General features: G+C 47.4%; 1 protein-coding gene across 6 annotated transcripts in view; it reads right to left on the reverse strand.

Moving 5' to 3' along the window:
- Positions 1-24,180, reverse strand: part of DAPK2 (death associated protein kinase 2) — a 132,361-nt gene that overhangs the window by 39,316 nt on the left and 68,865 nt on the right. For 5 of the 6 annotated variants that reach the window (XM_055435676.1, XM_088839682.1, XM_088839681.1 and 2 more), the window contains exons 3-4: positions 12,804-13,025; positions 6,388-6,526 (exon numbers count right to left, since the gene is read on the reverse strand). In XM_055435676.1, the coding sequence (XP_055291651.1) occupies positions 6,388-6,526; positions 12,804-13,025 (361 nt within the window). Of the gene's footprint in view, positions 1-6,387; positions 6,527-12,803; positions 13,026-15,839; positions 15,959-24,180 lie in introns of those variants that run through there. The other variant, XM_088839680.1, reaches the window with a different exon arrangement.

The raw sequence follows: 24,180 nt of genomic DNA on the forward strand, positions 1-24,180 counted from the left end.
AATTTTCTTTCAAATTATACCATAATTTTTAAAATTACATATGTTTTAATACTTATTTTTAAATTTTTAAAAGATATTTTAGACATACATATATGTATATATAATGCTTTTGCACTGTGCTTAGTCTTTCAGTCATGTCCGACTCTTTATGACCCTATGGACTGCAGTCCACCAGGCTCCTCTGTCCATGGGGATTCTCCAGGCAAGAATACTGGAGTGGGTTGTCATGCCCTCTGCCAGGGGATCTTCCCAAACCAGGGATAGAACTCAGGTCTCTCACATTGCAGGTAGATTCTTTGCCCACTGAGCCACCAGGAAAGCCCAATGATGCTTTTATATAAATACAAATATAAAAATATATTTTTCTGTTTTAAAGAAAGAGGTAAAGCACCGACTCGATGGACATGAGTTTGAGTGAACTCCGGGAGTTGGTGATGGACAGGGAGGTGTGCTGTGATTCATGGGGTCGCAAAGAGTCGGACACGACTGAGCGACTGAACTGAACTGAACTGAAAGCAAATGTGGCCAAATGTTGAATGGAGGAGGAAGGCATAATGGTGCCAGTTGTATTCTTCCAGTTTCTTTAAATGCTTTGAAATGTTTTCATAATAAAAAAGAAAAAATTGACAGGAAAGTCTTCCATGGCTGTGACTGCCTATACAAACTTCTTGGTCTGCCCTAAACCTTTTCAATCTCACCCTAACCTATCTTGACAGTCAAAACTGTCAAGTCTTGAACTTCCCTGGTGGTCCAGTGGTTGAACATCTGCCTGCCAATCTGGGGGACACAGATTCGATCCCTGGTCTGGCAAGATCCCACAGGCTGCAGAGCAGCTAAGCCTATGTGCCACAACTAATGAGCCCACAAGTTGCAACTACTGAAGTCCACATGCCGAGAGCCTGTGCTCCACAACAAGAGAAGCCACTGCAAACAGAAGCAGCTCATGCACCACAGCTAGAGAGTAGACCCTGCTCGCTGCAACCAAAAGCCCATGCACAGCAACAAAGACCCAGTACAGTCAAAACTAAAGAAATAAAAATTGTTTAAAAAACTGCCAAGTCTCACCTCTGTTTTATGCTCCAAGGTTTTAGTATGGAAATCATCTTACTCTTGTAAGATCTACTTTCAAATGCATGCACATTTTATAGTAATTAATAGAGCACAGATTGATTTTTTAAGTATGAGGAATAATCTATTAATTATTATAATCTATTGGAAAGAAAAAACAATGTAAACAGAAGAAAAATTAACTGTGCAAAGGATAAACTTATGGCACAGCATAGACCTTTGGAGTAACTATGTGTAAAAGGCATGATGCAAGCAAGTACAAAATTTGCCATTAGAATCTGGTGAAACAAAAGCTGGCAACATTCAGCTTTGCTTAGTGTCTCCTCACTGGTTAAATTCAAGTACTGTGTGTTAATCACTCAGTCATGTCCCCGAATCTGCGATCCCATAGAGCCCACCATGCTCCTCTGTCCATGGAATCCTCCAGGCAAGAATACTGGAGTGGGTTGCCATTCTCTTCTCCAGAAGTTCAAGTACTAGCCCTGTCATTTAATACCTGTGTAGTCTTGGACAAGTAATTTAACCTCTTTTAATCTCAAGTGTTTTATGCATAAAAAGTAAAAATACCTTGTACCTCAGTGGGTAGCCATGAGAATCAAATGAGAGGAGAGATGTGTAAGCATGCTGTATTCTAGAAAGCACCATGTACATTTAAAGCATTATTAGTGGAAATTACCTGGTGGTCCAGTGGTTAGGACTTGCCACTTTCACTATAGGGGCCCAGGTTCAATCTCTGGTCAGGGAACTAAGATCCCACAAGCCAAACAACATGGCCAAAATAAATAAAAATAAAAGCACATTGGTGAAATTCTAATAAATAAGTTCTATTAAGCTAGTACCACTAGCTTCCCAGGTGGCACTAGTAAAGAACCCTCCTGCCAATGTAGGAGACTTAAAGAGACATGGGTTCAGTCCCTGAGATGGGAGGAGCCCCTGGGGAGGGAAATGGCACCAACTCCAGTATTCTTGCCTGGAGAATCCCACGGACAGAGGAGCCTGGTGGGCTATAGTCCATAAGGTTGCAAAGAGTCAGATGTGACCAAAGTAACTTCGCACGCACACACGCATAGTATCATTGTTATGAAAGCTTGATGAACAGAACCAACACATTATGAACATAAAAACAGTTCAAAGGATGATCAGGGCATAGAGGAATTTAGATTGTTGGAGTATCTTGCTCAGGAATTCACTCCTCCTAACACTGTTTATGTAAATCAAAAAGTCCCTTCTGAGTTCTGGGTTCCTGGTTCGCATACAGTATCATTCAGTTCTCACGGTGTGTTCTTCTTGCTTAAAATACCCATCAGATCTGAGAACCACCTTCCATTTCTGAATTCTGAGGCTGGCTATGGGGAAGTACAGGGGAGACACACCCGTACTCAGAGGGGAAACTCCCAAATCCAAAATACACAGAAAACCACATAGAAGCGCCCTCTGCAAGAGGCCTTTATTGGTGTGGGGTCACGTACCAGGGTGAGGTTCCTGGGTGGTGTTGAGCCACATTTTCTGGTATCCATCCTCTAGATGGTACCTTGGGTGCTACCCAGGATGAGGGGCAGTCAGCCCAGTGTCACGTCCAGGGAAACATCATCCACCTGCACCCCTCTACCGACTCAGGCCAGCTGGCCTGTCCACGGTGGATTTATAACACACGTCAAGGTGGTGTTCATTCTGCCTAGGCAGAGAGCTTACCCCTTGGAAGTGAGTGTCTCTTGGTGAGAGTCATGGTTAGCTTTTATTTCAGACGGCCTCGCCACCAGTCTCACTGCGGCCATCTCCCCATAGAGGGTGGGTTCTTGCAAGGCAGGTGCCATATCTTATTGATGTTTGTCACCCTGCCGTTGATGAATAATAAACAGTCCCTCAATAAATGTCACATCATGGTATTGAAAACTGCCCACACCCTCTTCTGCCTTTTCCAGGTGCTTCCATGCATGCACCTGTCTTACTAAGGCATTCATTCCTCATTCACTCATTCATCCAACACTGAGTAACGCATGTGTCAGGCACCGCACTAGAGACAAGCGCAGAAAGTCACGCACGGGGATAAGTGCTCCCAGAGGAAGTCTGTTCAAGGGGAAAAAGAAGCGAGGAAGCAGGTTAACTCTTCACTATGCTCTGGGAGGTGGCAAGGAATGGGAAAGCCTTCCCAGAGGAAATGGCGTCTCTATTGGGCCTGGAGAACAATCAGGAAGTCCGCGGGCACAGGAAAGGAAGACTAGTAGCTTCCTGGATGTGAACAGCACGAACAGAGCAGGGGAGGGGAAATAGGACATTCATCTGTCATCTTGGTGCCTGAGGCTCGTGTTTTGGAATGGGGAAAGGGGAATGAGGCCAGAACTGGGGCTCAGGCAGTACAAGACAGGCCTGAATGCCATGCTGAGAATGGGTTCATTTGTCCTATGGGTGACAAGGATCCATCACAGATTTCCAGGCAATAACATGCCATGATCTGTTTTCACCAAGACTGTTAACTGTACAGCAATCTTTCCATTCATCTGCTCTCTGCCGCGAGGCTGGGAGTGTATCATAAGCAGGAATAGAGTCTCACCGTCCCTGGCACTAGCACAGTGGCTGACACGGGAGGAGAGGTCATTCCTATTCCAAAGGTCGGCCAGAGAGCTGACCCTCCTCCATCACCTGCTCCTTCCAGCTGGAAGGTGAGCGTGAAGAACAGCTCATGAGCAGGGGCATGGAGATAACATGGTGACTGAATTCATGGGGCAGCCAAGCTAGCCTGACTCACTTGGCAAGAAGTAACAGAATACAAGAGGAGGGGAAGGCCGAGAGCCCTCATGGAGAAGCAAAATCAGCAAGAGAAATGTGTTCACATAAAATGAATTGTATATGGTGAGAAACAACATGGAATCAGGAAGTCCCCTCTAAGCCACTAGCTGGAACTTCTGCACGAGCCCCTCTAGCAGGCAGGAAGTTCCAGTCAAGGGGAACGCGTACTCACATTTTGGCTCCAGGAAACGTCTAGCCAATCATGAGGTAATCCCACTGAGTTCCAGCTATTCATCACTTCTGAAGTTGCCCAGCTGGGCCTGGGCCAAGGGACCCATGTGTGGGGAGTCAGAAGGCTCAGAGTCCTCATAATGCTAAGGATATGAGGCAGGGAGGGGGTTACCAGGATCCTTACCCTACGTGCATCCAGGAGAAACCCAGACTGTCTCTAGGTTGTGGAAAACGTCCAGATTGAGCCCAGGAGCCAGACAAGATACCGCACCAGCAATCCCACCTAACAATAAGCTCAGCTCTCTGTTGGTCAACTTCAAACTGCACAAGCAGGCTTTGTTTTCCTACTCTAGCAGGGCCCAAAACAAGAGCTGGGATTTCTTTTCCTCTGTTATGGGAAGGGAAATAGAAATACTGGCTACTATTACAGAGCACCTATCTAGTATCCAGCACTTAATCCTGCTTCTGTCTCATTTCTACAACTCTGACAGCTAAGTATTATCATTTGTGTTAAAGGACCCCATCTGGACCTCCTGGAGCCAGAAAAAACACAGAAAATAAGTCAACTATCCACAGCATTATCAGGAAGAAGTCACAGATGAGTCCAGGTAGCCCATTTCCTGCTTAGTGTTTTATCATCCTGAGGTCCAAAGGCCAGCCCAGGTCACACACTCCTTGATGACCCTGACTTGTACTCTGTGACACCCGAACGAGACTCTGCAAGATGTCTTCTGTTGGAGGAATTCAAAACACTACGACAATTAGACTAAGGAGGGGAGGCTCACAGCAGGTCACCCCACAGGGCAGAGTAAGAACTGGGCTGGAATCCACGTGTGGGATGTGAGCCCATGCCCTGGTGCAGCCGCTGAGACCCCAGGCACGCCACACCCTCCCTGGGCCAGACCCGCAGCCAGCGCTTGGGTGTCATCCTGGACTCTGCCCTCCCCCTCATCTCCCACATCTAATTAGGTACCTAATCAATCTTCAGAGCAACCTTAAAAGAGTTTGACTTCATCCCTCCTCAAATTAATTTGGCACCTGCCACATCTCACCCAGATTACTGTCCCCATTCTATTCAGAGGGATCTTTCTGAAATACACATCTGCTCTCTTCACCTCCCTGCTCACCTGGTCCTGTATCTCTAAGAATAAAGTTCAAATTCCTTGGCTTAGCTCCCATACCCTGAGTCTGCCTTCTGCTCCCCCGCAGGTTCTCCATTCAGCACATTCAACTTTTGCCTGAACTACTACCCTGAATGTTATTTCAGGACCAGGTACCTGCTGACCTCTCTTCCTTAGAAGGCCCTTCCCTCTGATAAAGCCTATCATCCTTCAAAATTCAACTCAAATACCACCTCTTCCAAGAAGTCCTCTGAGACACCAGCGTCTGACTTGGATGCTTTCTTATTTTGACACCCAGCCTCCATGTACTTCCCCCATCACAGCACTTAGAGTTATTGATCTCTTTTTTCTGATTCCTGCACAAGATCCTGGAAAAGAGGAACTAAGCTCAGAGAAGTCCTGAGTTGATCTTGTACCTGTAGCAACACCCAGGCACTCAGCACAATGGTTGAAACACCACAGGAATTTCTGCATAGCAAAATGAGTGGGTCTCCTCCCCGGTAAGTGGGTCCCCCGATCACAGGTTGGAGAATCTTTATGCTTCACCTGTCTGTAAAGGCTCTACAGTCAATGAATCTGAGCTTAGCTACTATGGGAACCAATCCTTTGACTCTGACCACACTCTTGCTTTATGAAGCTCTATGCGGTCACAGTGAACTTTCTCGACCCTGAACGCCAGTGACCACAAATGATCAGTGGCCCCTGGAAGCAGTTTCATGGCTACAGGAAGGGGTGGGGTGGGGGAACACAGCCAGTGGTCACTGGGCTCTAAGATTTCCAACCTCTGGTCAAGGGATGCTGGTCACTGTGCTGGGTCCAGGGCGCCAGGCAACCTCAGCAGTACTCGTCTGAATGCGTCTAGCTCTGCTGGCTCGGGAGTGAGCTCTTGGTTACTGAAAAGTTCAGTCTTGTGAAATGGGTTTGGTTTCACATTTCCTGTCCTTGGCTCACTTATTTAAAAATTACACTCCAAATGCTCCCTGAAAGAGATAAGGTACCTGTAGTCTGATTCAGAAGCTTCTTGCCATTAGCCCCTACATGAATAAAACCTGATCTGTGGAATGAAATTCAGGACAGGGACACTCCTGGGCCATCATTTCTTTTCCAGGAGCTCAGAGTCTTCAACTGTAAGATGAAGGAGGAAGGTCAAGTGAGTGCTGACCCCTCCTGGCAATGACATTTGGAGAGACTGGGTCCATTCTTCCTGAACTGACTCTGTTCCCTTCCCCCAATCACTGACCTTGAGATCAAAGTGAGCGATTTTCTTGGCATGAAGGTAGTTCACCCCTTCCAGGATCTGTTTAATGAAGCTGGTGGCCTCCTCCTCACTCAGGGATTCCTTCTGGGCCAGGAAGTCAAAGAGCTCTCCTCCAGACACTCTGCAAGACACCAGTAGGGAGGGCCAGTCCCAGTCAGCCCCCTCTGCCAGAAGCCCAAGCCCACGCCCCTGTCCCTGCCCCCAGGCACCCTGCGGGGCAGAACCCCCTCACCCACCTCTCGGGCTCAGTCCAGCCAGCACAGGGACTGACTTTGCTACTACTTCTATTTGCTGTGTTCCTCCCTTTGAATAGAGGTGGAACCCTCAGGTGACAGCTAAAGGACCTCCGCTAACACTCTAGGCTCAGGTCCCTGGTTACCCTGGGTGCTCCCCTCCCACCATTCAACGGAGGTGACCAAGGACAGAAACAAGTGCTACGTGGGATGACAAAGAAGAACATATGCTGGACCAGAAAATGGAGACTTAGTTTCCAGTCCAGCCCTGCTACTGGCTTTGGACAACTCCCTGCCCTGCCTCCTCTAGGCAGGCCTCAGTTTTCTCACCTGCAAAATGGGCAGACTGACCATGATTGTTTCCAAAGCCCCTTTCTGTGACTTTATAGAAGGCATGACCTCTTCAAAGGCATGTCCCTACCTTAACCATCAAGATCCATCCTTTATATTCATCTTCAAAAACTCTAAAATACTCCTTTTGTCCTCACACTCCACTTTCCAGTATGTTATGGTTGATGTGGCAGGAAGAGAGATCAACAGAGCAAAAAGAATCTCCCCTGTAAAGACTAGTTTACAGTTTTACCTGAATTTGGGATTTAGGGTTGCCAGACAAAATGGGAGATTTTTATTTGCTAAATCTGGCAGTCCTACTGGGCTTGTTTGGCCTCTGACACATGCTGAGGTATCCAGCCGGCATACACATCTCAGGAGCTGGGACATAGTCAATGCTCCCCCTAGGAAAAGATCTCAGGAAGGGATCAGGGCCAGGGGATCTGGGAACTCAGGATCACCTGGAAAACTTGTTTAACATGCACATTTTCAGGTTCTACCACAGACCCTACCAAATTAGATTCTCCAGCAGCAAGACCTCAGAACCTGTATTTTTGTAATAATAGCAACATAATAATGGTAACTGATGGTCATTGAATACTTGGAGCATTATGTATACTTTCTGCACATTATCTCATTTAATCATCACAACACCCTATGAGCTAAAGGACAATTATTTTGCTATCTCACAGTTGAAGAGAAAGGCTCAGAGAGGTTAAGTCACTTGCCCAAGGTCAAACAGTCAGTAAGTGGTAGACTCAAGATTCAAACCCAAGCAGAATGATTCTCAACCACTATACCATAAGAGACCTCAAATGATTTTTGAATGGCTTCTGTCCATTTTGGGAATCAGTCACCTAGTCCATTCTAATTAAAGAGCCTCAAAATCTTTTTTCCTTTCTTTAAAAATATCCATATATGGACCCACTCATCAATCTTAGCATCATGAAAAACAGAACAACTGGACATGCCATGATATAACAGGGAATACACAGCAACACCTACAAAGTATTACAACTTGAAAAACTGAAACTAAACCTTAGCTTAAGCATTTTGTTATAAAATCACTGCTGATGAGAAAAGGAAAACTCAAAGCCACCCCAAGCCCTGGGCTATCCTCTGACATCCCCATCCAGCTGCATGAGTGCCCTCTCACCCTGGGCTGTCAGTGTCTGGCTAGTTCTCTCCCCGGCTACATTACCTTTTGCTCTTACAGCAAGAAAGACAATTCAAGAGAAGGTGGATGAATAAAAGAACAAAGGAAAAAAATAAGACATTTAAAATAGCAACACAGCAAGACTTCACTGGCAGTCCAGTGGTTAAGACTCTGCGCTCCCAATGCAGGGGTCATGGATTCCATTCTCACAAGCTTCAAGGTGCAGCCAAAAAAATAAAATAAAACTTAAAAATAAAAGAAAACATTAATATGGCACAGAATATTCTATATCATAGAGAAGTGAAACCTTGGCATTTGCAAGAGACCTGTCGGAGTCCTTTGCAAATTTTCCAATCCACAGTGTCCCTTGGGAACACACAGGACCCAGCCCAAACTTTGTTCTCATACTTGCAGCCTTGCTGGGTCCTGGGAGGCTGTGACCTCAGGCATATACTGCCCTTTCTACTTTAAACTGAATGCTGCATAAAGGAAAAAGAATATGATAATGGAGATGTGTCCTGTCACCCAGAGTTACTGACGTAAAGGTCCTGGCTGGGTGAGGACTTGGGGTGGGGGTCAGTAATTAGCTGCTCTACCTGAAAGTGTGATCTGGGCATGAGACCCGGACAGACATGGTCTCCTTTGGATGAAGAGAGGAACAGCTATGGTGGCCCTTAGAATTGCCCCTAGACACTTGGAAAGTGGGAGGCTGATGAGCCTGCCGGGGTGACGGTCCCAGCCCTGACATCCAGGCTGGGAACACTTGCATCAATTCTCAGGTATGGCTTCTCAAGGGTATCAAGAAGCCTGGGTTTTGTTTCAACCCAACTGTTACCCTCGCAAAGTAGTTTCTCCCCAGCACTTCTCAGCTCCAAGGCCTCTGCCCTGGAGTCACCCCCCCTCCACCCAAGCTTCTCTCCTCTCACATCCCTAAACAATTTAACTTAGAGAGGAAAAGAAAAACCTAACAGCCTGGCCTCTGCTCTGCTCCCAGTCCCCAGGACTCAATGCATCCACTGAGGTATCACCTTCCACCAGCCTGGAGTCAAGGTGGGCCCAGAGGGGTCAGGAGCCTGGGATGGGAGGGCTGCCCAAACCTCCCAGAGCAGACCTACATTTTTCAAAGCCAGCTCCACATGTGACATGAGTTAATTTCTTGAGAGTTTGAAAATATTCTTTACACCCTACAGAAGTCAACTTATGTGCTGTACTGTGCTAAGTCAGTCAGTTGTGTCCAACTCTTTGTGACCCCATGGACTGTAGCCTGCCAGGCTCCTCTGTCCATGGGATTCTCCAGGCAAGAATACTGGAGTGGGTTGCCATGCCCTCCTTCAGGGGAAGCCAATTTATATGGATAGATAAATCCTTCCCACCCCTGCTTTCATCAGTCCTATGAGAGGTGCCTGCAGCCCTGGCCCTCATGGACGGGATGATAACAGCTGAAGGGGACTTAGCTCAGGGCTTGGATGCCCTCCGAGCACTGGCCACTTCAGCAGGAAGCAGGAGGAAGCCCTGCACCAGAAAACAGTGCTGAGAGGTAACTCCATCCACAAAATCTGCAAACATCAACTGAGCAGATGGGCTCTGACACCTGTGTTTAAGTTATCAGTCAAACCCATGAACCTAGTAGGGCACAGTGAGGACCAGAAAGCTGAAGGCTCCTGAGTGGCTCAACAGTGGTCACCAAGGTCACACACAGAAGCCCACAGAAAGGGACTTCCCTGGTGATCCCTGGTGGTGTTAAGAATCTGCCTTGCAATGCAGGGGACACGGGTTCGATCCCTGGTCAGGGAACTAAGATTCCACATGTGGTTGAGCAACTAAAGCCTGTCAGCCACATCTAGAGAGTCCATGCACCGCAATGAGAAATCCCATGTGCCACAATGAAGATCCCAAGTGCTGCAACGAAGACCCAATGCAGCCAAATAAATAACTCTATTTTTAAAGCCCATGAAATCCCTTTTCTCCTGGAAGTTCCTTCTCTCAGACCCGGCTCACACAAGGCTGAGACACTGTCTTAGCAATCCCTAGCACCACAGACTGGCACCCTGAGATCGTGAGACAGCTTGAGAGTAAAGGAGACAGAGAAACTATCAACAGACAGAGCTTCACAAACAGCTGCTCAAGCAGATCACAGAAGTACTAGTGTGACAACTGGCGTTACAGGTGGTGATGGCTCACCAGAAGAGGGCACGCAACTGCTTGCTAATCATGGCTGGAGAATGACCGTGACCTGCTTGGAGAAACAGGGACAACTCAGCACATCCTAGACCCCAACTCCTAGGGTTCTATAGAGAGTAACAGACAACTTCTCCAGCAATGACAGAAATGCCCATTAAAATGAACAGCAACAAAAAAAATACCGTTTAGTAACTATAAAGGACTTGGGAATTCCCTGGCTGTCCAGTGGTTAGGACTCCACACTTAAACTGTAAGGGGCATGGGTTGGATCCCTGGTCTGGGAACTAAGATGGTTCCCCCACCCCAAAAAAATATATATACACACAATATATATGTATACAAAACAAATATATATATATATATATTCAATATATATATAGAAAAAGACAATAAATAATGAACCCTGCTTTAAAGCAAATGCCCCAGAGTTGGCAAGGTTGCAGGGAGATGGGATATTCCCATGCTGCAGGTACTGGTTAACCAAGACTGTCCTTGGTGAGGACACCAAGAGCCTAAAAATGTCAGCTTGGCCACTCGATTCTTGAGAATTTATCTAAAAAGAACTAATTGAAAAGAAAATGGGAAAATATGGGAAGAAAGTTGCTTTATGGCAATAAAATCTATAATGGTTAGAAACTGAAAAATCAAATGTCCTACAACAAGGAGATACATGTATATAATTCAGTGAAACATGATGCAGTCAGTGAAAAGGGAAAAAGCTATTCATGGTGTAATGTGAACTTAATGGGGGAGGGGTAGAGCAGGAAACTGTACAAGCACAAAGATTGTACACAAATAGACTGAGAGGAACCACAGGGAAACAAAAGGCTGTGTTTGGGTGGTTGGCTTCTGAATATGCTTTCTTTTTTAGTTGCTATAAGATTTTGGGGGCAATAGACTTAAAGAAATGGCCTGGCTTTCCCAGCAAAGGTGGACTTGTCACTGTCTGCTGGGAACCAGCGTGCCATCTGCTGACCCTTAGCCTTGGGACACGTCACATGTCAGGCTATCCTGTAGGAACATCATCAGGCTTGTCTGAGCCAGACAGTGTGTACAATGACTAGTCCAACTGGCTGAAACATGGAGGACTTTGGAAGTTAGAGGAGGGAAAAGCATGGGTGATTCAGTGCACTGGAATGCTGAGCTGGATAAATTAAGAATCCAATGCAAGAGTATGCAAATGCCCATCTGCTACCTAAATCTATAGCCTGGCAACATCAGAGCATGTTCTCAAATTAGAATGGTCTCCAAAGTCAGGTGGCCCACCCAACCTGCAGGTGGGTTAAGGATGGCTGCCAGCTTTACAGATGAGAGCTGAAGCTCAGAGGCGCAAGGTAACTTGCCCCAGGTCACAAAGTCAGGGGCTGCTGGGACAAATGACACTACTCCTCTGCTTACTGGGAGATGCCTCACACCTACGAGGCTCAGAACACTCCCAACACGGGGTTCTGCTGCTTGACTGGACACAGTCATTGCCACTTGTGCCACAGTCCAGCTCAAACTCTATGGTCTGCCAGAGCCCCGCATCCCCAGTCCATGGAATTGTTTCCAGGAGAGCATCCAGTGCCCGGCCAAACCCTGGAGTCTTGGTATCACCCATCCAAATTCCACCAGACTTGGAATGAAGGCTTCCCCAGCAGGCCCAGCCCAAGGCCACCCCACCTCACATACACAAGCAGTGTGGCCCCAGCCCTGGTCCCGTCACTTCCTGGCTGTAGGATCTAATAAGTGACCTGGACTTCAGTGTTCTTGTCTGTAACATGGAGATAATAAAGAGTCTCCGTGTGATAGGATTGTTATGAGGATTAAATGAGATAATAGACATTCTCAGCAAAGTGAATACAAAGTCTTCTCAGGGTACGTAGAACACTTCCCTCAACACAGCTTCTTTGAAAATTGAACAAGATGACTAGCACTAGCACAAAGGACCTTGGCTTACAGCAGAGCTCTCTAAATAATTGTTACTACAATAACCAGTATTCTTGCCTGGAGATCCCATGGACAGAGGAGCCTGGCAGGCTATATACAGTTCATGGGGTTGCACAGAGTAGGACACAACTGAGCGACTAAGCACGCATGCACAATAATAATAACGGCATCAGACACAGTACAAAGGCAGGGGCTTTCCTGGGGAGGAGCTGGGGAAGGGCTTCACAGAGCTGGGAGGGTGCTTGCTCTTCTCTTCTTTGAAAAACAGACTCTCTTTAATGGACCTCCTGCTCCCCAGTCCACCCTCTAATATGCTTACCAGCCAGGAAAGGACCCCAGCGCTGGCCACTTCTTCCCTTTGATCTCCAGGGTTCAGTGAAAGCCAGACCTAGACCCTGACCCTCAGTCTCTGCTGCCTGGGTTCCGGAGGAGGGTAACCGTCCCCTACTGACTTCATCTCCTCCGGGTTGAGCTTCTGGCCGGCTGGTTGCTGCTCCCTCTGAGGCCTGTGGCTGGACCCCCACCCCGCCCCAAGCCTGCTGCCCACCGGGTCCCAGGCTCCCACTCACAGCTCGAGGATGAGCACCACGTCGGTGCGGTTCTCGAAGACGTCGTGCAGCGTGATGACGTTGGGGTGCAGCACCTGCCGCAGGATGCTCACCTCCCGCTCAATCTCCTCCCGGCACACGCCCCGCCGGCTGGCCCGGCTCTGCCGCTTCTTGATGAACTTGGCCGCGTACTCCTGCCCTGTGCTCTTCTCCCGGCACTTCTTCACAATGGCGAACTGGCCGCTGCGGGGACACAAACACACACAATGAGGACATCACTGCGGTCATGGGAGAAGTGACCTGTTCACCACCCCCCAACCACAGCAACTCCTTCTTCCAGGGCAGGATCACTCATGTCATCAGCCAGGATCCCCACCTGACCATCATCCAGAGACGGAAACAGAGAAAGTTCTGGGCTCCCCTTCTGTTCCTATGAATCCTTTACCTCGTACTACGAAGGAATGGTAGTATTGTCATTCCCAGTGTACAGATGGGAAACTGAGGCCCTTACTGGTTTGATCCAGATGACACAACTTCAGCTAGAACCTCTGTCTTGTATTCACCAGATGAAATCACAAGGTCCAGAGGTTTATACTACTTACTGGAAAGATTTTAAAGGAAAAGCAGGACTTCCCTGATGGTCCAGTGGTTAAGACTCTGAACTTCCACTACAGGTGGTACAGATTTGATCCCTGGTCAAAGAACTAAGATCCTACAAGCCACAAGGTATGGAAAGAATGAATAGTAAAAACGGTCAGCACGGTCAAACTACTAATAGTAACAATCATCTGTTTGGGCCTCCCTCATCTGGAAGCAAGTACAAACTCATCTATTTAGAATTATAAAGAGACAAAGCACCTCTCTAGTCTCACGTTTGCACCTTGGTTTCCAACCCTTCCCAACAGATAAAACCTCAATTACCTGACTCGAGCTACGTAGTTGCTCGGACAATAAGAGGACAGAGCAAGCACTAGGCTAAAGCACATAAAGACAAGACCAGAGGCTATGCCAGCAGGGCTTGGAGGATCCCGATGGAAGTGGGGATGGGGTGGAGGCAGCCTAACATTGTTAGTAACCACTGTGGGTGTTTGTCATGGTTACCCCACATGGTTAGAAGACAGATAGTCCACGGAATTTTCCAGGCCAGAATACTAGAGTAGGTAGCCATTCTCTTCTCCAGGGGATCTTATCAACCCAGGGATCACCTCCACGTTTCCTGCATTGCAGGATTCTTTACCAGCTGAGCCACCAGGCAAGCCCAAGAATACTGGTGTGGGTAGCCTATCCCTTCTCCAGTGGATCTTCCCAATCCAGGAATCGAACCAGGGTCTCCTGCACTGCAAGTGGATTCTTTACCAGCTGAATTACCAGGGAAGGCCAGATAGCACCAGAGAATTGTAAAATATTAGGAAACTGAGGCACAGGAGACATCAAGTGACTCACCCAAGGTCATCACAGAGTTAATGGCACAGCCAGGCCAAAGAGCTGAGGACCCTGCCCACTGTTCACAAAGCTGCTGAGACAGTTGAAGGAGTCAAGACTGTGCTTAGTGCCCTTCAGCCTGAGCCTGAATCCTTCACTCCAGGGACCTAGACAGCATCCATGAAATGGTGCAAACTTGGAAAACTCAGCAGTGGCCACAGGACTGGAGAAGGTCAGTTTTCATTCTGACCTCAAAGAAAGGAAACGCCAAAGAATGTTCAAACTACGGTACAATTGTACTCATTTCACATGCTAGCAAGGTGATGCTCAAAATCCTTCAAGCTAGGCATTAGCAGTACGTGAACCAAGAACTTCCAGATGTACAAGCTGGATTTAGAAAAGGCAGAGGAACCAGAGATTAAATTGTCAATATCCGTTGGGTCATAGAAAAAGCAAGAGAATTCCAGAAAAACATCTATTTCTGCTTCATTGACTACACCTAAGCCTTTGACTATATGGATCACAACAAACTGGAAAATTCTTAAAGAGATGGGAATACCAGACCACTTTAACTGCCTCTTGAGAAACCTGTATGCAGAAACCTGCCAAAGTGGCAGGTAGCCCCAGGCCAGCCTCTCTGAGTGCTCTAAAGGCAGCCCCCTCCACACACACACACACACACACACGGAAGGGCAGCGGCCTCCTGCTTCACCATCACTGGGGGTAATGTTAAGGCAATCACTGGGGGCCACTCTCAGTCTCTGGACACTCCCCAGTGGCCACCCTCCTGGGCATCCTCCCACTCCCCTTCCACCAGTGTCCCAGGTTTTCCTGACACCCAGAGTACCTACTGCTTGAGACAAAAACCATAACCACCACTTTGGATGTACTCTCTTAGCAGCACTGGGGTAAAAGTTACACACAAAGAAGTGCTCTGGATACAGTACGTCCCCTACACAAGAACGAGTTCCATTTCAAAAGCGTGTTCGTAAACCCATTTTGTCTGAAAGTCTAACAAAGTTAGCCTAAGTACCTGACTAACACAATCAGCCATATAGTACTGTACTGTAATAGGTTTATAATACTTTTCACACAAATAATACATCAAAAACATAACAAATAAAGAAAACAGTTTTAGTCTTACAGTACAGTACCTAGAAAAGTACAGTAGTACTTTACAACAGCTGGCATACAGGGGCGGGCATCGAGTGAACAGGCAAGAAGAGTTCCGACTGGAGGAGAGTGAGGAGGTGGGAGAGGGGGGGAGCTGAGGATCAGCAGCAACAGGAGATGGAGGGCGAGCTGCAGTTTCACTCACGCCTGACACTGATGGGACACACGTTTGCGTCTTTGAAAGTTTGCAACTTGAAGGTTCGTATGTAGAGGACTTACTGTGTTTGCCTCAGCCCCAGAAACTAGTAGCACATCTGAATCACTCCATTACTAGAATAATCCTCAGTGAGACAGCTTCAGAATAAACCCAAATGATCAAAAAACCAGACCCTCAAGTAGAGCAAGTAAGGAATAAGAGACGCCAACACTTAAATAGCTTTCTATGGCAACCATCGTAGAGATGTCAGCAAACACCTGTTCACACATCCCTCCATCCCCTCTTCCCCCCTTACCCAGTGTGACCTGAGCATGCACTCCGTGCCAGGCTCTGCCTGCACAGCCGGGGGCAGGGACCAAAGACTCAGACATCAGGTAAGTGGAGCTCTGGGGAGGGACAGGGCTCCAGCGGCTGGGCTGGGAAGGCTTTGTGGAGCCATGGATATATCACACTGTCTGCTAACTCTAAAATTTCGGCTATTTATGCCCCAAATGCTGGTTCTGGGCCATCTACACACGAGGGCCTGATGCAAGTGGGGTTAAATCGGGCCTCCCAAAGTCAGAGGGAACACATTGAGCAAGATCTCTGGTCCCTGGGAGCAGCTCTGGGCCTTGGGACATCAGGTCCCTTAGCGGGTGCCAGCCAACACTGGACACAGCCTCGAGTCCCAGGCAGCTATGCGTCTCCGAGTCAGGACGGCCATGCTCCTCTCCTCCCTGACACCTCAAGGAGTCTGGCATCAGCAGCCCTGAGGGATGGGAAAGCCAAAGTGTAAGGATTTTAAACTATTTGTTTAAGTTTATGGAGCACAGAGGTGGAGGCAGAGAATTTTTATAAAGCAGAGCTAAATATTTCAGATCACCTTGACCAAAAAGCTTTCCCTTCTCCTTAGAGGGAAACAGAGGCATTTTTCTGTATCACATGCCTGAAAAATTCCTCTAACTCTCAAAAAGCAAATGAGTGTTTGCTTTTGCGTGTTCTCTCTGTGAGAGCAGCTGAGGCAACGAGAGGGGACTGGGGTCAGGCCTAACATAAGCAGGCATCCTCCTCCCGCCAAAAGGAGGTATTTTGAGAGCGGATGACTAACACAGAGCCAAATGCCAGCCAACGCCACTCATCTTCCCTCTCTTTGCAAGACAAGGGTCCTCTGCTCAACTTGCCCTGGGGAGCCTCAAAGGGAGCCAAGGCCACTCGCTGGTTTCCTCTCTCCTTGAGCAAGTACTGGAATGTGTGGAGTATATCTCCACTAAGCCAGCCCGGGGCAGAAGGAGCAGGCTTCCAGGTCAGACAGGCCTGGTCTCAGGAGACTTACACTGTCACCTGGGGCCTGTGGTCACCTGCTCTGTGGATCAGTTTCCTCATTTGTAAAATGGGAACTGTGATTCCCATTGTGAGGAACTGTGAGGACTGGAGATATGTCACATCACAGGGGACTTCCCTGACAGTCCAGTGGCTAAGACTCCACGCTCCCAATGCAGGGGGCCCAGGTTCTATCCTTGGTCAGGGAACTAGATTCCACAGGCCACAACTAAAAGATCCCACATGCTGCCACTAAGACCCAGCACAGTCAAGTAAATAAATATTTTTTAAAATTAAATAAAGAAAAAAAAATCACATTGGCCTGCAGGCAAATCTAATAAGCGGTGACTAGTATTACCGTTATTGGTTTGCTGCTCATGTGAAGGCAGAAGTAAGTCGCTGACTTACCTGGACTGCAATGTGCGGCCAGGGCATCAGTGCAATTTTAACACACAACCCCACCCCACCCTACTGTCTGATGATTCCAATGCACAGTCAGTTTTGGGTTTATCTTTATTTTAAGCAATTCACCAACTCTATTCATCCTTAGAGCAGTGGTTCTCAACCCTGGTGGCACACCAGAATCACTGGGGAAATCTTAAAGTTACTGCTGCCTGGATCCCACCTCCAGAGCTTCTGATTTCCTCGGACTGGGAATCAAGATATTTTTTAAAAACTTTCTGGGACTTTCCTGGTGGTGCATTGGATAAGAATCCACCTTCCAATTCAGGGGACACAGGTTCAATTCCTGGTCCAGGAAGATTCCACATGCAGCAGAACAACTAAGCCCGTGCGTCACAATTACTTAGCTTGTACCCTAGAGCCTTCGAGTTGTAACTACTGAAACCCACGCACCTAGAGTCTGTGCTCTGCAACAAGAGACACCACCACAATAAAAAGCCAAAGCACTGCAGTGAAGAGCAGCCCTCTACTTGCCACAACTAGAGAAAGCCTGCATAAGGCAACAAAGACCCAGTGCAGCCAGACATAAATAAATGAACTTTCTGGGTAACCCCGATGTGTAGCCAGGGCTGAGAAACACCAGCTTACAACAGTCCTCTGATTATCTCCATTTTTCCAGATGAAAAAAAGTACACCACTGTAACTCATATTATTCCTTGTCCTTCTCAGTACTGATATATCACTCTCTCCCTTAGATCTTTGATCTGACCATGAGAAGGAGGGAGAGAGGAGAGAAAATGTAGATGGGGAGTGTTGTCTCTTTCATCAGGACAGGTTTTGCTTGATTTGCAAATCAAGACAGAAGATGACCCTGGGTTCTGGGGAGGAACAGGAATGGAAATTTGCTGTGGGACGCCCCCTGGTCCCTGTAGCCACAGTAGAGACACAAAAGCCAGACCTGAGATGGCTCTGTCATGCCCATCAGAAGGCACTGGCAGACCCATGGGCAGGTGGAAGCAGTGACGGTTATGGGCCTTTTTCTACCCATCAGGAAGGCTCTGTAGCCAGAAATTCAGGCCCAGGGGTGCAGAAGTTGCTCAGCTACGCTACAGGACCAGGGGTAGACAGGGAGAGCCCCTCTAGGTTAAGACAGTGTATCAGCCTAGGAGGGAACAGAGGGGAGCCAGCCAATCGTAAGGGAAGTGACTGTCAATACAGATTTAAAAATCATGGGAATACTGAAACATGATGCACATATGCAAAGCCTATCCCTGCAACAATCAGTTCCTAACTAATGCAGCAAAGGGCGGGTAGTCAGGAGGTCCAATTTCTGACCTTGACCTGCCCCCAAAGCTTTGTGGGCTTGGACAAGGAGCTGCCTTTTCAGTCCATTTTCCTTCACCTGCCAGAAAGCTTCTGAGGGGAATTCCCTGACAGTCCAGTGGTTAGGTGTTGTCACTGCCATGGCCCGGATTCAGTCCCCAGGTTCTCACAAGCCGTGTGGCACATCCAAAAAAGAAAGTTCCCAAGAGTCCACGACGACTCTGAACAGAAACGAAGTTTTCCCTTCACTCTCCAAATTCTATCTCTGGGCTGATGTCTGGAGTCCTGGGTTCTGGCCAGATCCCATCTGCTAACTGGTCATGAGCCTGGGTAGTCTGTTCACCTGCCTGGGCCTCAAGGTCCTTCCTTGTCAAATGAGGATGAGAAAACCCAGTCTGACCACCTCACAGGGTGGGGGGGGGGGGTGGTCATGTGGTAACTCCCCAGAAAGGACTAGGAGGCAGGGGTGGGTGGAACACTGTGCCTGAGGCTGACTTGCAAAAGTCACGTAGGAGGGTTTTGTGCAGGACAGTAAATCCGCAAGACACAGAAACTAGTTTCCCTGCTCCTGCCAGCAGCTCTCCTGCAATTATATCAGGAACACGCCCCTCTTCCCAGACAGAGGACCTAGCTCCTCACTTATTCAGTGTCCCTGGAGGACAGAGCAGGCTGTGTGAAGATTAGTGTCACAGACAGGACTTGGCAGGGCCTGGGGAAGCGGGGTCACCCCATTAGGGTCTCCTGTTGTCTGTCCAGGAATCAGATGATGAGGAGTAAACCTGGAACTGCTTCTCAGAACTCAAAAATGGTTTGGGACTTTCCTGGTGGTGCAGTGGTTAAGAATCTGACTTCCAGGGGCTTTGCTGGTGGCTCAGTAGTAAAGAAGCCACCTGCCAATGCAGGAGACACAGGTTTGATCCCTGATCCAGGAAGATCCTACATGCCGCGGAGCAGCTAAGCCTGTGAGCCACAATTATTGAGCCTGTGCTCTAGAGCTCAAAAACTGCAACCACTGAGCTCATGTATTGCAACTACTGAAGCCTGTTCACCCGAAAGCCAGTGAGTGCTCCGCAATACGAGAAGCCACCAGAATAAGAAGCCTGTGCATTGCAACTAGAGAGTAGCCCACACAGCAGCGAAGACCCAGAATAGCCAAGAATAAATATAAATAAATAAATTAAATTATTAAAAAAATTCAGGGACGTGGGTTCGATCCCTGATTGGGGAACTAAGATCCCACATGCCACGGGGCAGCTAAGCCTGTGCCAGAACTAGAGAAGCCCATGCACCTCGAGGAAGACCCAGTACAGCCAAAATAAAATAAAAAATATTTTTCAAAACCAGCTCCTAAGTTTCAGGGAAGAGCCTGGCTCAACTGTCCCTGAATTCTTTACTGCGAAAGAAGAGTAATCTGGGTGTGAGGCAAATCTCACACCTGGGATAGATTTTGTACAGCAATGTGGAAATCACAACATTTACATCCAGCTTTTCTCTCTTCAAGCTAATTTTACTTTGATCCTCTCTTAAATATTTGCTAGCATCATTCTTAGCTCCATTTTACAGATCAGAAAACAGAGGCTTAGGAAGGTTAAGTGACTTGCGAGTTGGACCAGGTAGCAGGCCCCGATAGAGGGACTAGGACATAAAGTCATGTCAACCAACTCTAGCTTCAGTGAGACTCTTGAGGTAACGAGCCAGCAGTGATGTACCAAGCAGTAAGGCAGGGCCCACCCCAGAACAGAGGAGAATTTGATCACTGATATCACTAACAACTGCCAATGCATGGTGATAACAAAAAGTAGACTGATTTGGGGAGACTTCCTGGGTGGTCCAGTGGTTAAGAATCCACCTTGCAATGAAGGGGAATTAGGTTTGATCCCTGCTCAGGGAATTAAGATCCCACATGCTATCGAGCTCTTGTGGAGCCCCACGGAGCCCTCCATGCACTGCAATGGAAGACCCTGTGTGACTCAACAAAGACACCAAGTACCTCAACTAAGACTTGACACAGTCAAGTAAATAAACAGATTTTTTTTTTTTTAAGTAGACTGGGGACTTCCCTGGTGGTCCAGTGGTTCAGAATCCACCTGCCAATGCAGAGGACACCAGTTTGATCCCTGATCCCTGGTCCAGGAAGATCCCACATGCTGTGGAGCAACTAAGCCCTTTGCACCACAACTACTGAGCTCATGAGCTATAACTACTAAAGACCGACTTGAGAGCCGTGCTCTGTGACAAGAGAAGCCACTGTAGTAAGAAGCCCATTCACCTCAACCAGAGAGTAGCCCCTGCTTGCCACAACCAGATAAAGCCCTGGTGCAGCAACAAAGCCAAAAATAAATCAATTACTTTTGAAAAGAAAATCATTTTTTTTTTAAAGTAGAAGAAGTTTTATTCAATTTTTTATCATTGGTTTTGAATTCTCAAAAGACAATGCACCTCTCATGGCCAGAATTGAGACAGACCACTCCCACAGTCCACCCACTCCCACCAGGTTGGCTATGGCCAACTAGACTTGTTCTTACAACTCCCCAGGGCTGACTGCCAAAGGCGTTTTTAAGGTTTATGGATAGAGTGGGTCTAACTCATTCTCTCTCTCAGTCAATTCAAAGTCCCCAGTTGATCAAGGTGGAGATGAGGCAGAGCTGCACAGAATACAGACCAGGGAGGGGATGTCACGGAAGGTGAGACGCGTCAAGTGGGAAGTGCTCCAGGTCAGAGGGGTGTGGGGCCCAGGTTCCTCCTCCTACTTCCCCCAAGCAGTCACTGCAGTTCCTCTTCCCACACTGGAGAACAATGAGCCACGACTACTCTGGAATTACCCTGCAGGTGTGTAGTGCCTAAGGGTGGGACAGTGCTTAGAAGTTTCCAATCAAGGCCATCCCAGGTGCAGCCTGGGAAGTGGGGGAATGGAACCTTCAGCCAGCAAGTGTCAAAGGCATGAGCAAAGTGAAGTCGCTCAGTCATGTCTGACTCTTTGTGACCCCATGGACTGTAACCCACCAGGCTCCTCCCTCCATGGGATTCTCCAAGCAAGAGTACTGGAGTGGGTTGCCATTTTCTTCTCCAGGGGATCTCCCCGACCCAGGGATCGAACCCGGGTCTCCCACATTCCAGGCAGATACTTTAACCTCTGAGCCACCAGGGAAGCCAGGAGCTCAAATCTATAGTCCACGGGAACCAGATCAGCCCAATCCCAGAGGACCCACCCCTGATCCCAGGACAAGAGCCTGTCTGGGGATGGTGTCACCAGCCCCTGCCCCGCTCCTCTGCATGGCCAAACTTGACTGACCCGGCCTCTTAGCCTGCCGCCCCACCCTAAACACACACACACACACAACGCACACAAACACACCATCCTTTTCAACACATCCCGTCTCCAGTCAGCCACTCCCATGAACAAAGATATTCCTCCCATCACCTTAGCAAAAAATCTGTTTCTGATCTCCTAGCCTGAACTTTTGCATTAAGATTTTGGATTATACATCAAATTTTAATTGAGAAAACAGAACTCCAGAGGAATGAATTCTGCAGACCCCAAAGAGATATGAAAAGGTGGCTTGGTGCCTAGGAATTCACACAAAGGAAAACAATCTGGATCCCACTGAGATTATCACATTTAGTCATCATTGTCTCCTTAGGCTTCTCTTGGCTGTGACAGCTTCTTTGACTTTCCTTGTTTTTGATGCCTTCAAATTTTGAGTCAGGCATTTTGCAGGAAGTTTCCCAGTTTGATTGAGCTTTCTCATAATTAGGATTTGAGGATCTTAAAATCTTAAGGGATTTTGAAAGGAAGACCACAGAGGTAAAGGACTATTCTCATGTCATATTAAGATACACACAATCAATATGACTTATTACTGTTGATGTTAACCTTGATCGCCTGGTTGAGGTCTTATTTGCAGGTTTTTTCCACTGTAAAGTTACCCCTGCTCCCTGACACTCTACTCTTTGGAATGAAGTCACTGTGTGCTGCCCACATTTAAGAAGAGGGAGTTGTAGTATTCTTTCTTTTATAATATATATACATACATATATATGTATTATTGAACTATAGTTGATTTACAATGTTGCATTAGTTTCTGCTATGCAGCAGAGTGAATCAGTTATATATATGCATGTAGCCACTCTTTTTGAATCTGCCTGCAATGCAGGAGACCTGGGTTTGATTCCTGCGTCAGGAAGATCCCCTAGAGAAGGAAATGGCAACCCACTCCAATATTCTTGCCTGGAGAATCCCATGGACAGAGGAACCTGGAAGGTTACAGTCACGGGGTCACAAGAGTCAGACACGACTTAGCGACTAAACCACCACTACTCTTTTTAAGATTCTATTCCCATTTAGGTTATTGCAGACTGCTGAGTAGAGTTCCCTGTGCTATAATACAGTAGGTGACTGTTGGTTGTCTGTTTTATATACAGTAGTGTGCAGCAGCAGTGTGAAGTTGTGATATTTTTAAGGGTGAAAGATTTACATCAGTTAATTGAAATTCTATAGCAAGAAGTTAGTCTCCTCTCTCATTTAGCAAATTTATATGCCCCCAAAAAGAATATCCCAATCTCACCATGTTATAATGAGAAAGAAATGAGACAAATATGTGAAAGCACTAAGAAAACTATCTCTCTCTGTGAATGTGAATTATTCCTTCCAGCCAATGGATTGACACATCCGGATCATGGTCTCCATTTTCCAGTACCAGCCTTGAACCTGATTTAGCACCTGTGAACCCCATCCTCAGATCCCAGCTTAAAAAGATAGTGTGGGGGAAAACTGAGACAGCTGAAAGGCAGGGTCCCCGGGTGGTACCAGGATCCAGGAAGGCAGAAAACACTTCAGGACACAGTCATCTGAGGTCAGGGTGAACAAGGGATCAGATATTCAGGAAGCCAAAACAGGGTGAAGAAATACAAGGTTGCCAGAAGGGGGACAGTTGGCAAGTCAAGATTCCAGGCCAAAGAGATGAGCATAAGGAGCAAACGTTTACCAAAAGCCAGGGAGGCAGCACGTCAGGAGCTAGGTGTGCAGCAAGGAGTAAGAGGCCCGTGGGATCAGCAGCCCAGCCATGTGGCACGTGGAGCTGCAGCAGACAGAAACATCAGCACAAGACCTGCAAACACAAGAGTGCCCAGAACTGTTCAAATGGCTTTTCCTCCCAGCATGTGAGTCAAACCACTGTCTATGAGCCCGTTTCCCTTCCCTGACTATGTTGCCCATAACTTTCTAGTCTCGTGATGATGGTTTTAAAATTAATTTGAGGTGTGGAATGCTCTCTCCAACAAATTGTGCAAAGAAGCTCACTATGTAAAACATATAAAAAGCAGTGCTTCTTTTTGGGGAGAGATACTAAGAGTTGGACCATAAAGAAGGCTGAGCATCGAAGAACTGATGCCTTTGAATTGTGGTGGTGGAGAAGACTCTTGAGAGTCCCTTAGACTGCAAGAAGATCAAACTAGTCAATCCTAAAAGAAACCAACTCTGAATATTCATTGGAAGGACTGATGCTGAAGCTGAAGCTCCAATACTTTGGCTACCTAATGCAAAGAATCGACTCACTGGAAAAGGCCCTTATGCTGGGAAAGATCGAAGGCCAAAGGAGAAGAGGGGGGCAGAGGATGAGATGG

This window comes from Moschus berezovskii, chromosome 9, assembly GCF_049115385.1.
Source record: "Moschus berezovskii isolate FMDL1 chromosome 9, NW_MosBer_1.0, whole genome shotgun sequence".
Classification (NCBI taxonomy): domain Eukaryota; kingdom Metazoa; phylum Chordata; class Mammalia; order Artiodactyla; family Moschidae; genus Moschus; species Moschus berezovskii.